General features: G+C 43.3%; 1 protein-coding gene across 4 annotated transcripts in view; it reads right to left on the bottom strand.

Moving 5' to 3' along the window:
• LOC126470678 (retinol dehydrogenase 13-like) overlaps window positions 1-13937 on the bottom strand; it is a 113799-nt gene that overhangs the window by 9786 nt on the left and 90076 nt on the right. For 3 of the 4 annotated variants that reach the window (XM_050098678.1, XM_050098677.1, XM_050098676.1), the window contains exons 4-5: window positions 12307-12465; window positions 10728-10847 (exon numbers count right to left, since the gene is read on the bottom strand). In XM_050098678.1, the coding sequence (XP_049954635.1) occupies window positions 10728-10847; window positions 12307-12465 (279 nt within the window). The remainder of the gene's footprint in view (window positions 1-10727; window positions 10848-12306; window positions 12466-13937) is intronic. The other variant, XM_050098679.1, reaches the window with a different exon arrangement.

Here is a 13937-nt window from a genome sequence, read left to right as displayed (position 1 = left end):
CCTTTTCAGATGAATCACGTTTCATCCTCCATTGGAAAGATGCACGCGTAATGGCCCGGGAATGTTTTCAGTGGGTGATCTTATTGAGGGCACAATTGATCAATGCAAGTTTGAGTGTATCCTTGGGGACCATGTCCACCCCTACATACAGCACGTTTTTACTTGGCGCGATGGCACCTATCAGCAGGACAATATAACACGTCACACATTTAGCAGTGTACGTCGGTGCTTCGACGAGCACCAGAATGAGTTTACCGTATTCCTCTGCCCACAAAACTCCCCAAATTTAAACCCAAAAGAGAATCTATGGAATCACCTCGCTCGGTGTGTTCGTGCCTTCTACATCTACATCTACATCCATACTCCGCATGCCACCTGATGGTGTGTGGCGGAGGGTACCTTGAGTACCTCTATCGGTTCTCGCTTCTATTCCAGTCTCGTATTGTTCGTGGAAAGAAGGATCGTCGGTATGCGTCTGTGTGGGCTCTAATCTCTCTGATTTTATCCTCATGGTCTCTTCGCGAGATACACGTAGGAGGGAGCAATATAATGCTTGACTCCTCGGTGAAGGTATGTTCTCGAAACTTCAACAAAAGCCTGTACCGAGCTGCTGAGCGTCTTTCCTGCAGAGTCTTCCACTGGAGTTTATCTATCATCTCCGTAACGCTTTCGCGATTACTAAATGATCCTGTAACCAAGCGCGCTGCTCTCCGTTGGATCTTCTCTATCTCTTCTATCAACTCTACCTGGTACGGATCCCACACTGCTGAGCAGTACTCAAGCAGTGGGCGAACAAGCGTACTGTAACCTACTTCCTTTGTTTTCGGATTGCATTTCCTTAGGATTCTTCCAATGAATCTCAGTCTGGCATCTGCTTTACCGACGATCAACTTTATATGATCATTCCATTTTAAATCACTCCTAATGCCTACTCCCAGATAATTTGTGGAATTAACTGCTTCCAGTTGCTGACCTGCTATGTTGTAGCTAAATGATAAGGGATCTTTCTTTCTATGTATTCGCAGCACATTACACTTGTCTACATTGAGATTCAATTGCCATTCCCTGCACCATGCGTCAATTCGCTACAGATCCTCCTGCATTTCAGTACAATTTCCCATTGTTACAACCTCTCGATGTACCACAGCATCATCCGCAAAAAGCCTCAGTGAACTTCCGATGTCATCCACAAGGTCATTTATGTATTATGTGAGTAGCAACGGTCCTACGGCACACCTGAAATCACCCTTACTTCGGAAGACTTCTCTCCATTTATACTTGGATACTCAACCGAGAAACCTATCGCAGCTGTTCGTGGCAGTGGAGTCGACATGGCTCCCCATCTTTGTCGGTACCTTCCACAACCTCGCTGACTCTCTTCCTGCACGTCTCGCAAAGGACTATGTTGCAAAATATGATATTCAGGTTTTATGCAGGTGTTTACATTAATGTGACTGGAAAGTGCAGAAGTGGCGTCAACAGCTTCAGACGTTATCACACTGAAGGACGCGGAAATGACGCGTACTCGAGCGAGACCACGTTAGTCAGCACCTGACAGAGTCTGAACAGGACTTCATTGCAGATCTCCATTTGACTGGCTGGTCGAATTGTATAACATCAAGATTTGTGCGGCATTTGAATGCGGCAGTGGCCTCGTGTTGGACTGCGTGGGGACGTGAGAACAGCCATACTCGTCGTCAACCTTCCTGTCGACCACGTCTGGCCACCACCACCTCAAGGGAGGGTCGCAATACAGTGCACCAAGAACACTGTAGTCCCTTCACTTCTGTGCCTGCCATCTGAGAGCAAGTAATATACTCCCTGTAACATTCTTTGTCATTTCACATCATTTGTCAGACACTAGTAACAACCGGACTAGTAGTTATGTCTAAAAAGGAAAATAAGGAGAAAAATTCGTGGAGTCCAAAATTTTTGTACGGTGGTATGATAAAAGGCCATGAACAACATACTAAAAATGCAAAATTAAACTACATTAAATTTCCTAAAAAAAGATCATTTTTATTTTTTTTCTCTAAGACTAATACGCTCTGCATTGCAGGGCTTGTAAACATTACAGATTGTTAAAAATTGTGTTTTAATGTGAAACGTCCCCTTTGAACAATTATACATGACTGTCCTTAAACCGACACACAATATTTTTAGCGCAACGCAATCTGACTTTCAAAAATCCCTACAAAAGAATGGCCCTGACTAACATTAACCTATACCTTTCACAAATCACTTACCTCACAAAAATCTTCGTTACTCAAGCTACAGCAATACAGCGAGCGCCACTACTGCCAGCTAAATAAAAGATTCAAACTACGGAAGGCACTAACTACTGATAGGCATAGTTAGCAAATGAAAGATTTTAATAGAGAACAAACAATGTATTTACCTCAATAGTCATAATATATATAGCAGTTCATGACATCCATTCTTACAAATTTTAAAACTCCGCCATTTCTCTCCCCACATCCACCACTGCTGGCGGCTCACCTCCAACTGCGCAACGCTACGCGCTGTTAACATCCAGCTGCCCAACACTACAATGGCAGACAACAATGCAAACTAGCCACAAACTGCACACAGCACAGCCAGTGATTTTTCATACAGAGCGCTACGTGGCGTTACCAGTAAGAAAACCTAAACAGCCTACTTACAAATGGTATAAAATCAATATTTATTGTTAAATGAAGTGGGTAAAGAAGAAATTTTAAAGGTTTGCATCGCATCTAAGTGGAATAGGGCTGCATTACGGATAAATTGTGTCCTGGATGTATAAGTGGGTGGAAGGTCGAAGCGTGTGGATAGGTACATCACCGCACTTCCCTCCTTCATAGGTCTGCGACCTGAAGACCGAGCGAGCGATTTACAACTCTCTCTACCCCACTACTTCAGTAGAAGCAACTGCAGGGTGTTCCACAAAATTATAGCGATGCTCTCGCAGCACACCTGGCAACACATTGTACAGACATTACATGGGAATGTTTATTTTTCACAAAATGCGTAACGCGACATCGAACGTAGATATGATTCCCTAATAGTACTAACACAAGAAACGCATAAGAACAGAATATGCTTTAATCTCTGCATATTTTTCTACACTGCTAGACCGGAAATTGATGCTTAGTCGTTGCGTATGGCAGTTGTCGTGTTCTTCTGAAAAGGCCACTTCCCCCACGATGAGCGCTGCTCAGTTTTCAGTTTACAGACAGACTATACCTCCCCACCAAATCTTGTCTAGTTCTCTTAAGTAAGTAAATAAAATTTCACCGAAGTTGTGTTTACTTAGTGCAGTTATTTTTAGTTTAAAAGTTAGTACTTATCTGCAGTTTTTCAGTGAGCTATTATGTGAAAAATCTCAACAGCTGGAGCTGTTAAGCGTACGCCGAAGAGATAGCCCCAAGTATAACAAGCTTCTGTATGTATTCGGCAATGACGATTTCACTGTATCTAATACCACTGGATGGAATGCTTTTAACATAAGATGTTTCAAATGCATCATCCCAGCCTCAGCTTTGCCAGCACCTGTAGAGGTCCAGAGACTTAAATTAGCTCCCTCTGCTAGAGAGGTAGGTCACCTATGTATTATGGAACTCTACACATTTTAACATAATTCAAATGGTTCAAATGGCTCTGAGCACTATGGGACTCAACATCTGTGGTCATCAGTCCCCTAGCACTTAGAACTACTTAAACCTAACTAACCTAAGGACATCACACACATCCATGCCCGAGGCAGGATTCGAACCTGCGACCGTAGCGGTCACGGGGTTCCAGACTGTAGCGCCTGGAACCACACGGCCACACCGGCCGTCTAACATAATTCAAGCAATGCATTACAGTATATTACTGTTCTAGACTTTAACATGATCAGTCCCATTCCATAAGACATGTTTACAGCCACCTTGCAAGAAATACTGTGGACGTATGACAAGTTGTCTCACTCACAGGGGGAAGGCCTCAGACACGGCCAACCGATTCGGCTCAAATTTGGCAGGTCGCTTGAGCACAACCTAAAACGAAGGATTCTAAGATATTTTGGGTCAACCCCCCCCCCCGCCCCCCCCCCCCCCCCCCCCGTTTTTGAGAAAATCACCCCTAAAGGTTATGACGAGCAATCGACTCAACATTGGAGGGATCGATAGATAATAGTAAATAGAGAATTTTTCATCATCAGGTATGGGGTCCGCAAACGCAAACTTTTCAGAAATCGAGGTAAGAAACTTTTACAACTGCCGCTTCTGTACCCACATGGTACGCGCATTTCGCCGACAGCGCCCGTAGCGCAAGGTAACTGGCTGGGAATCGGAGAACCCGGGTTCGAATCTAGTAGAAACCTAGCGGATGTTATTCTTTTCTTTTGTATTTTTCCATATCTCAATTGATAGGGATAGGAGGGTTAATAAGGTAAGTAAATCAATTAGGAATGATAATAATAAGGTAGGCAACCTAATTTCCCAAACGCCGTGAGTTAGTAAAGTATTAAACTTTTAGGCCTTGTCATATGAAAACAACTCCGAGTAAGAGTTCTGCGAATTCGTCACGAGGGATTACAGATAACCAACCGCGCGACGCTTGTTTACAGCGAGGCACGGGACAGAATAAACGTGGGAGAGTTATGTTGTCCCTGTTGCCTCTTCGTCATATCATAGTTGTGAACTTGCAAGAGTGAAGGTGTTCAGCACGAGCCTTATAGAAGTCAATCTGAAAGAGTTGTTTTCCGTCATTAGGCTGCCGCGTACCTCGCGGATAGATGTAGTGATTTTTCCATCGCTAATGCGCCGAATGAAATACGTTTTTCAATGAATACAGTGTTCTTCCGTAAGTAACATATGACGAGGGTCAGCCGACGTGCACAGTAAAAGTAATACCATCAAACTTCACACCTGTGTGCCAGCTGTGTGATGTTTATTTCTATCGCCAGGTTAAAAACTTTATTTCCAGGCTTCAGAGTTGCAGTGTGCTTCTGGAAACCCAGCGAGGATGGCACAACCGCACGGATGCAATAACTATTCACAGCATAATTCATAAATTACTTTCAGCACCGATTTTTCAGGCAATAATATCGCATGCGTGGTGCGCATCAAAATTAATTCCCGAAAAAATATTTTTAAATGTAAATCAAGTTTGTTTTCTTCTGTCTCTTCGGAAGGAACAGTGTAGCTGTCGAAAGATTGCACACATTATATGTTCTTGGTGCCGTGAGTATATTTGTATCGAATGTTTATATGGCAAGTACCATCCATTTAGTTGTTCGAAGAAAAGTGAGGACACGTAACTAGTGACTGGAAGAGCCATTGTAAAGTGACCTGGAGTAACATTTTAGTTGTTTACTATCCCAAGACGTTTGAGAAATTTATTTGCCTACCTTATTATTATCATTCCTTATTGATACTTACCTTATTAACCCTCCTATCCCTACCAATTGAAATATGGAAAAATACAAACCAAATAAGAACATCCGCTAGGTTTCTTTGAGATTCGAACCCGAGTTCTCCGATTCCCAGCTAGTTACCTTGGCCGTTAAGCTATTTTTTTTTTCAATCTCATTTTGTTCGTTTTCGTTCGTTGTATCTGCTCTGGGCGGACGTCGAAAGACACCCGTTTCAGTTCGTTGTTGATCCATTAACTCAGTTTTTTTTTTTATTATAGAGGGAAGCTAGCCCTCTGACCGAACACGCTGAACTACCGTGCCGGCAAGCTATTGGTGCTGTCGGTGAACAGCATGTAACTTGTGGGTATAGAAGCGGCCGTTGTAAAAGTTTCTTACCTCGATTTCGCGAAAAGTATGCTTTTTCGGACCCGATGATGAAAAATGCTCTATTTACAATTTTCTATCGATCTCGCCAATTTTGTGTCGATTGCTCGTCATAACGTTTAGGGGTGATTTTCTCAAAAACGCGGGGGTGTTGACCCAAAATATCTTAGATTCTTTTGTTTTAGGTTGTACACAAGCGACCTGCCAAATTTGAGCCGAATCGGTTGGCCGTGTCTGAGGCCTTCCCCTTGTCAGTGCAGCCCACTCTACAAGTTCCAGTGACTACTGCTCCGTTACACGGCATTACAGTATGTTGTCTGTGACACATAGCAGGAAGGTAGCACATTTGCCAATTCTATCGCTTTCCTACTAACACTACATAAGTCACGGACCACATCGCAAAAATTAAACACTTCTCGGCCTGGCGTATAAACAAGTATTTTACATAAAAGTTCACGTAACAACTGCAAATAAATACTCGCCTAGTTCAAATGTTCAAATGTGTGAAATCTTATGGGACTTAACTGCTAAGGTCGTCAGTCCCTAAGCTTACACACTACTTAACCTAAATTATCCTAAGGACAAACTCACACACCCATACCCGAGGGAGGACTCGAACCTCTGCCGGAACCAGCCGCACAGTCTACGACTGCAGCGCCGAAGACCGCTCGGCTAATCCCGCGCGGCAACAATTTAACAACAAACATTAATTTTATACCATTAAAACTTTATTTTTAATAATCAGCGATTTTTTTCTCCTCTGTAACGCGGAAATTATTAGGCACAGATAAAAATGGATACGACCCTTTTTGTATGAACTTTCATTTAGTTTAATTTCGTAGCACAAACATTTTCGTCAGGCGTAACGGATTTCGAATTATTCAAAAAAACAAAGAAAGAGATATTTAAACGTCTCCCCACCCCCAACTCGACGCTCACACCCCGCCGGTCTGGAGATGTATGAGATTAGTGTTAGTTCCGTCGACAACAAGGTCATTAGAGACGGAGAACAAGCTCGGATTGGGGAAGCAAAGGGAAGGAAATCGGCCGTGCCCTTTCGAAGGAACCATCCCGGGATTTCCCTTATGCGATTTAGCGAAATCACGGAAAACTTAAATCAGCATGACCGGATACGGATTTGAACCGTCGTCTTTCTGAATGCGAGTCCAGTGTCCTAACCACTACGCTACCTCGCTCGGTCCCGCCGGTCAGGGTTTTAGTACGTTGTTCACGGCCCTCCCACCTACCACTGTACTAAGATTTGGGACTACACGAATTTTTCCCCTATTCGACCTCTTTGGCCGCCATTGACTGTGATACATCCAATTTCTGTCAAATGTGTAGGCTGCCATTAACATCAAAACACGGACAGCTGCGTCTGGAGTAATGCCATGGCCGGGAAGCGTGGATTTCTGATGAATGGTGTCGCAATGTGTTCTGCGACGAATCACATTCTGCACTGTCTTACAGTGTTTTGGAGAGACACAACGGCGTTACTCATGATGTCATGGAGTGGGGAGCCATCGGGTATGGCTGGCAGTGACTGAGGGAACTCAAGGCACAACTCTACATCATGGACATCCGGCATCCTCTTCTGTCGCATCTCATGCGGCAGTATCGTGGTACCATTTTTCAGCAGGACAATTCTCGACCCCACGAAGCAATAGTGTCTATAAACGGTCTGCGTAACGTTGAGGAACTCCTGCGGTCAGAAAGGTTCGTAGATCTGTCCCCAACAGAACATGTGTGGGCGTTGCTCGGACTTCAGCTCTCTCACAATACCAGTATATAGAGGGTGAGTTACAACAGTTGTGGGCCAGCTTGCCTCAGGAGTGGATACAACTGCTTTGCGATACCCTTCCCAACCGAATCCGAGCCTGCATCCAGGCCAGGGGGTGTGCAACGGCATACTGATCAGTGGCATCATACTGTCAATCGTTTGTAAATTTGATTAGATTTTGTAATGACCGGAATAATATGACATACCCTCTCAACACGTGAGATTTCATTTCGTCCACCCACCCCACTCCCACCAGTCTGTATACTTCACTTTTTTTATCAGGCATCGTATTAATATCCTGAATGTATACAAAGTACACTGGTGTGCAAAACCACAGCCGGCCGCTGTGACCGAGCGGTTCTAGGCGCTATGGTCGCAGATTCGAATCCGGCCTCGGGCATGGGTGTGTGTAATGTCGCTAGGTTTAAGTAGTTCTAAATCTAGGGGACTGATGACCTCAGATAGTCCCATAGTGCTCAGAGCGATTTGAACCATTCTTTTCTTTTCTTTTTTTGTAAAACCACCAAAACGATCATTTTCTCAAATTCTGGACTGAAGCAGAGATGTAGGAAGACGTAATGCACCTAATAACATAGTCAGTTACGATCGTTTTGGTGGTATAGGTGTTACGGTGTGTTGAGGCATAACGTTGAATGTGCGTACTGACTTCCAAATCTTTAAACACGGTACACTCACCAATCGACGTATTTGTGGCACTGCACTCCTTTCCCCATGTGCGTCTTTTCATAGATGCATTCGGCCCTTGCTTCATTTTTATGGATGAGTAACCGTGACTGCATCTATCAGCATAGGCGGGAAGCCCTTATAACGAGAGGAGATAATCGGCGAATGGACTGGACTGCCTGTTCCCCCGACTTAACCCTTTCGTGGTCAAAATTATTGAGCAGTTTTTTTCTAATGAATGGAGATATCAAATTTGCTCCAACTGTGAAAGTGAGGTCACACAACAAGGTGGAAAGTATTCTTCCCACTGCCCTTCCTTGGAGTTAAATGACAAAAACAACTTTTTCAATATATATCATATTTATTTGATAAATTTACTTCTCTTGTTACAATGATTGTTCGCAATAACTTGCCATGCAATTTTCTGAAACCTGGGTCTATGCAAAGTGGTATTTGACAATATGTACAAACACAGTGAGTGCTCTTTTCCGCAGCTTTGGTGCTACAATGACGGCACGTCCAGTAGGTTTCTCCTAAAATGGGTTGATGCTCCCCTACAGCCACATGACGAAAATATTCAGGTACTTTACCCCTTTTTGCCAGAAAGACAGGTTTTTGTCCGCGCCTTTTTTGGGATGAGAAGCCAGCGATCAATTGCCTGGCTAGATGGATCCTGTATGTGAGCTGATCATGCTGTCCACTTTCTCTTTTACTTATTTTCCACAGGATAAAACTATTTACTGCAGCAACGTCCACCAGGAAACAAAATATTCCGTGCCACCATTTTCAGAACGTCTGCCAATAGCATACCTTTCTCGTAATTGATCAAACTTATCGACACCACCCATTATTTTGTTGTCTTCTGCCACAACTTCAGGACAAGAAATCTCTGTACTAGTACCATCCTTGTTTTTCCTTTTCACTGTGGCTGTTTCTCATGGGTCATGAACTGAGGACGGGAAAGTGAGTGGACGGTTATCCATCAAGAAATGACTCCTTTTGTTTCGAACTGGAATTCTCCTCGTTCCAATTTTACGCTTTCCTTCATAAATTTGAGTAAATCAAAAGTATTTACCTTACACTATAGATTTGAGGAAAAACTCACTCAAACAGCACTGAAAGGCTCCTCTAGAGAGCAACTGAGCTATGCCTATGCGCGCAGGTACAGCAAAAACGGCTGGAACTTCCGATTGGAAGTAGTACCCTATACTGTTCACTAGGTGGTAGCACCGTACAGAGGTGGGAACTGTGAATCCCACGGGACTAGGAGCGAGTTCATTGTAGTGAGAAGCATGTTTCCCACGGCTCACGAAAGGGTTAAACTCCATCGAGAATGTGAGAGATGCATTGGGAAGACGTATTGCAGCCCGTCCACATGCACCAACGACCATCCAGCAATTGTCAGCCGGGCTGGTGGAGGAATGAACACCCTACCACATGAACTCCTCGCCAGCTTTTGGCCAGAGTGTAAGCACGTTGCGGAACATGCATTGCCGTGGGTGCGCATTTCTTTCAGTTACCTTCTGTGCTACACTGTAGCAGTTCTCTCTATGTATGGTACAAGTTTAATGACAATGAAATGGACACCGTTAGCTGCTTACAGGCGTTGACATACGGCAACGGGGACAGATGAAAATGTGTGCCCCGACCGGGACTCGAACCTGGGATCTCCTGCTTACATGGCAGATGCTCTATCCATCTGAGCCACCGAGGACACAGAGGATAGTGTGACTGCAGGGATTTATCTCTGGCACGCCTCCTGCGAAACCCACATTCTCAGCTTATTGTCCCGCACTACATTCGTAGTGCCCCCGCCCATTATACTCGTTACTCGCGGTGCGGTGCCGATTCCCGAGAGTTTGGGCACTGTTTGTGCATTCACACAGAAGAAGATGGTCAAGTGGCCGGTGAGCCTTAACTATATATATACTAGGATGGTATCTGTTCTTTCGGGCAAGTCCGAAAGAACAGATACCATCTTAGTATATAACAATAATTAACCTGTGTTTACTTCGCAGTGACGCATCATGCAAGAGCTACACTCATTGTTAGTTAAATTTGAACCCCAATGTATAGAATTCGAAATGAGCAGCACTTTTATATCAATCTGCTACATTTAGAATCTTCTCAAAGGTTTATGCTGTCTCCCGAAAACAGGAAACACCAGATATGAAATCATCATCATCAAATCTGTTAAAAAAGTGTCACACAGAGACTACATGTGTGGTTAACATAATGTAATATGTCAAATGATGTCACTAGTTCATGAATTCCGTACGTTTGTTTCTCAATGATCGCACAAAAGAAATAAGAGATCAGAAAAGAAATCTTGTCAAGGATGATGCTGTTGATGGAACGTTAAATATTAACAAGGAGAGCACAGTAACAATGATTAAACTATGCTAAGTCTGTGTTAAGTCTGACAACTGAAAAATTAATCTGCAGCAAGTCGTTATGGGTGAAAGTTCTGCTTGAAGCAGTTAGTCCGAGAACACTAACCTTCCAGTCGCTTTGCCAGTTCTTTGGCAAACAAGATATTAGCGAGCTTGCTACGTCCGTAGGCGCCGACTGCACTGTACGATTTCTCCCACATCAGATCGTCGAAATTGACAGATCCATCTGTAATAAAAAGTAAATATCTACAAAAATTGTATAATCGAGAGAGTCTCGAGTCATTTATTTTTCAGTAAACAATCATGAGGGACGAAAGATGTAAGTTGTTATCAAGATTTGATAGAATGCTCTCATAAGTACTGTAAGAGTTCCTTGTGTATGTAATATGCTTAGGGGCAGCGTGAAGAACTTATTTTCAGTTATGTCAACGTTTCCAGGTTTCAAAATACCAAAAGAATGGCAGTTCATCTCTAATAGAGACCAGCAAAAACGCAAAAGTGTTGCGTTACCTTGTGACCATTCAGATTTTTATTGAACGTCGCATACTTTATTTGAAACCAGATTCAATCGCTTAACATCGACATACGGGTGTTGAGATGTTGCAATTGAATGTTACTATTAATTCAGTGCAAACATTCACGGTAGTGATAACTTGTTTCAGTTACAGAGCGTATTTCAAGCAAACCTGATCTGCATCCTCATAGCGGCGCTACTATCGCCAGTCTTATGCGAGTGGCGCGAAATTTGAATAGACGTCATATTTCGGTTGTAGAAACGCGCCTAGCAACTCCTTCTTGGTGTTGGGAGTTTTTTAATCATTGTAGTTCAATATAATTCACCGTATGCACGTAAAAAAATAAAAAAATCAGAACATAAGAAATCATGTAAATTGTCTGTTTCCTGCCGTATGCTCATGCAGGATATATAGTACAGTTCTAAAACTGACTCTTTCCATATCACGGCGAGAGGTCACCATTATGTCCCAGGGAACATGCTGATATCCAAGCAATAAAAAATGCTACTCTTAAGTAGCCCTATTCTTGTTGGCACTTTCGTTGTCGTGCGACATGTACCCATACAAAAGTATAAAATATCATCATTATCAAACATAGAATGAGAATTTTTTATATGTGTAAGGGACGATCAACAGGTTTCCGTTAGAGGACGTTGCTGCAGCGTGTGTGCAATGTGGCGCAGCTTCGATGTTTGTTCATAAGCACCGACAAGCAGACAAGGGATAAGTGTGGCAGTCGTCTTTCCGACGTGCGTGCGGTACATGCGGAAACACGGCCAAAATGCTGTTATTCGTTTCTCAGCTGCCAAAGGACAAACAGCGGTAGACATCCATCGAAGAATGAAGAAAGTTCACCATCCTAAGGTCCTGATCTCTTCCAATGCGATTATCACGCCTTCAGTCCCTTAATAAAAGGCCTTGAAGGGTTGACGATTCCTGTCGGACAAGGATGAGCATCTGGCAGTTACGGACTTCTTCACACACCAGGACACGGTGTTTTACGAAACGGGTATCTTCAACCTGGAGCGACGGTGGAACGATTGCCTCATTGCTCACGGCGGGTGGACCATACGATCTTCGAACGGGAACTTTTTGATCGCCCCTTACTTTGTGAGTGGCTCTAGCAAATATGCAGAATAGAGAAGAAAACTAAATTTTTGCTATACGTACTGCGATGAGCTAGGGAAGAGACGACGACGATCCTAGCAGGAGCAGAGGCGCGCAGCCTGGGCAGCAGCAGGCAGGTGAAGAGGAAGTGGCCCAGGTGGTTGACGCCCAGCTGCATCTCGAAGCCGTCCTCCGTCAGACTGCGTGGGCACGCCATGACGCCTGAAACACAGCACTCACGCCATCACAGCTCCTGGTGCGGGAACCACGACTAATACGGGCCCCACAACGAACGTGTGACGTCACATTAGTCGTCTTGTCGGCCATATTTCGCGAATGTCTGGTTCCGTGCAGGGCCAGTGGCAGTCAATATGTCAATGGAAAGGTACCTGCTAAAATTCTTAACATTGTCGTGTGCTATTGACAGCTTCCATCCATTTAGATGCGCAGTTAAGAATTATTAAACTCATATGAAATAGTTAATTGATCCCCGCCAGAGACGGCTGCTGGCACTCGTTAAGACCAGCAGTGTCATGTGCTGTGCCATGGCTTGTCTTCTCGCGAATCTTGTCCAGGCGTGAGCAGCTCTACTCATGCCTCATTCTTTCTTTCGACAATGCTCAACTTAGAAATCTGGCAATATCACAGTACCGCTGTTGTCTGCATAGTTTTATGTATTCGATGTAATCTTGTAGCCAAGCGAGCGAATATTCACTAATGAAAGGATGTGACTGGTTTTAATACAACTAAATATATTCCTATTTTTTATTATTAACAGTTAGTCCTTAAGACCACTGCAAGATGATCACAGAACATTCCACTACAATAACGAAGTAATATGAGGGCAATTCTGAAAATAACTTCTATTTCGTTAATAAGCAAAAAGTGCAATAATTCACGGTTTTGGTTGTGGCTGTTAGTGTCCAAAGGGCACAATAATTCGACGATCGATTTTGTCTCAAGAGAGAAAGAATAAGGCCAAGTATACCTGATGATGGTGACAGAGTCCATCGCCCAAATATTATGCCCTTTGGGTACCAACAGCTGGCAGTACTTCCATGAACTATTTTGTCATACAATACACTGGAATACACTGGAATAAACTGAAGAACCACAAGAAAGTAGAAACTAATGCTACACTTTAACACATATAAATTGAGATTACAACTTTAATCTGCTTTTCAGCGTAATTTTCTAATGAAACTAGGCGACTTCTATATACTGTAGTGTTGACGCTACGCGCCAAATGTGTATTCGATCCTGTTCTTAGCAACACGCTGAACAAACTGTTATACAGTGAGTATTTTTGTTACCCCACTTAGGCCGTTAAGTACGTTGCACCTATTTCGAAAGCATCATTCTAAGAGCCAGTTATTTTATATCCATTCCTCTTTTAAAATTATTTCTGGGTCGCAGATCACCGAAGATAAACCAGCAAAAATCGAATTCATGTAGTTGCGAACAGATTATACGAAGGAAATAGCTGATATGGAACCACATACATTAAAACAGACAAATGTGTTATTAATTTGTTTTTTTTTTTAATTAAAGAAGGAGACGAAAATCACAGCCCAGGAATCTCAGAGCGTTTGATCTGAGCAGAAATGTGTCGTTCCCCTGAGAATTTCTTCTTGTAGTGTCGAGAGGAAGGAATCTGTTGCGTTCTGATGTATAGAAAGAGAGAAACCCTTGAT

The sequence above is a fragment of the Schistocerca serialis genome, chromosome 3 (genome assembly GCF_023864345.2).
Source record: "Schistocerca serialis cubense isolate TAMUIC-IGC-003099 chromosome 3, iqSchSeri2.2, whole genome shotgun sequence".
Classification (NCBI taxonomy): Eukaryota; Metazoa; Arthropoda; class Insecta; order Orthoptera; family Acrididae; genus Schistocerca; species Schistocerca serialis.
This window is presented reverse-complemented; position numbering and strand designations above follow the sequence as displayed.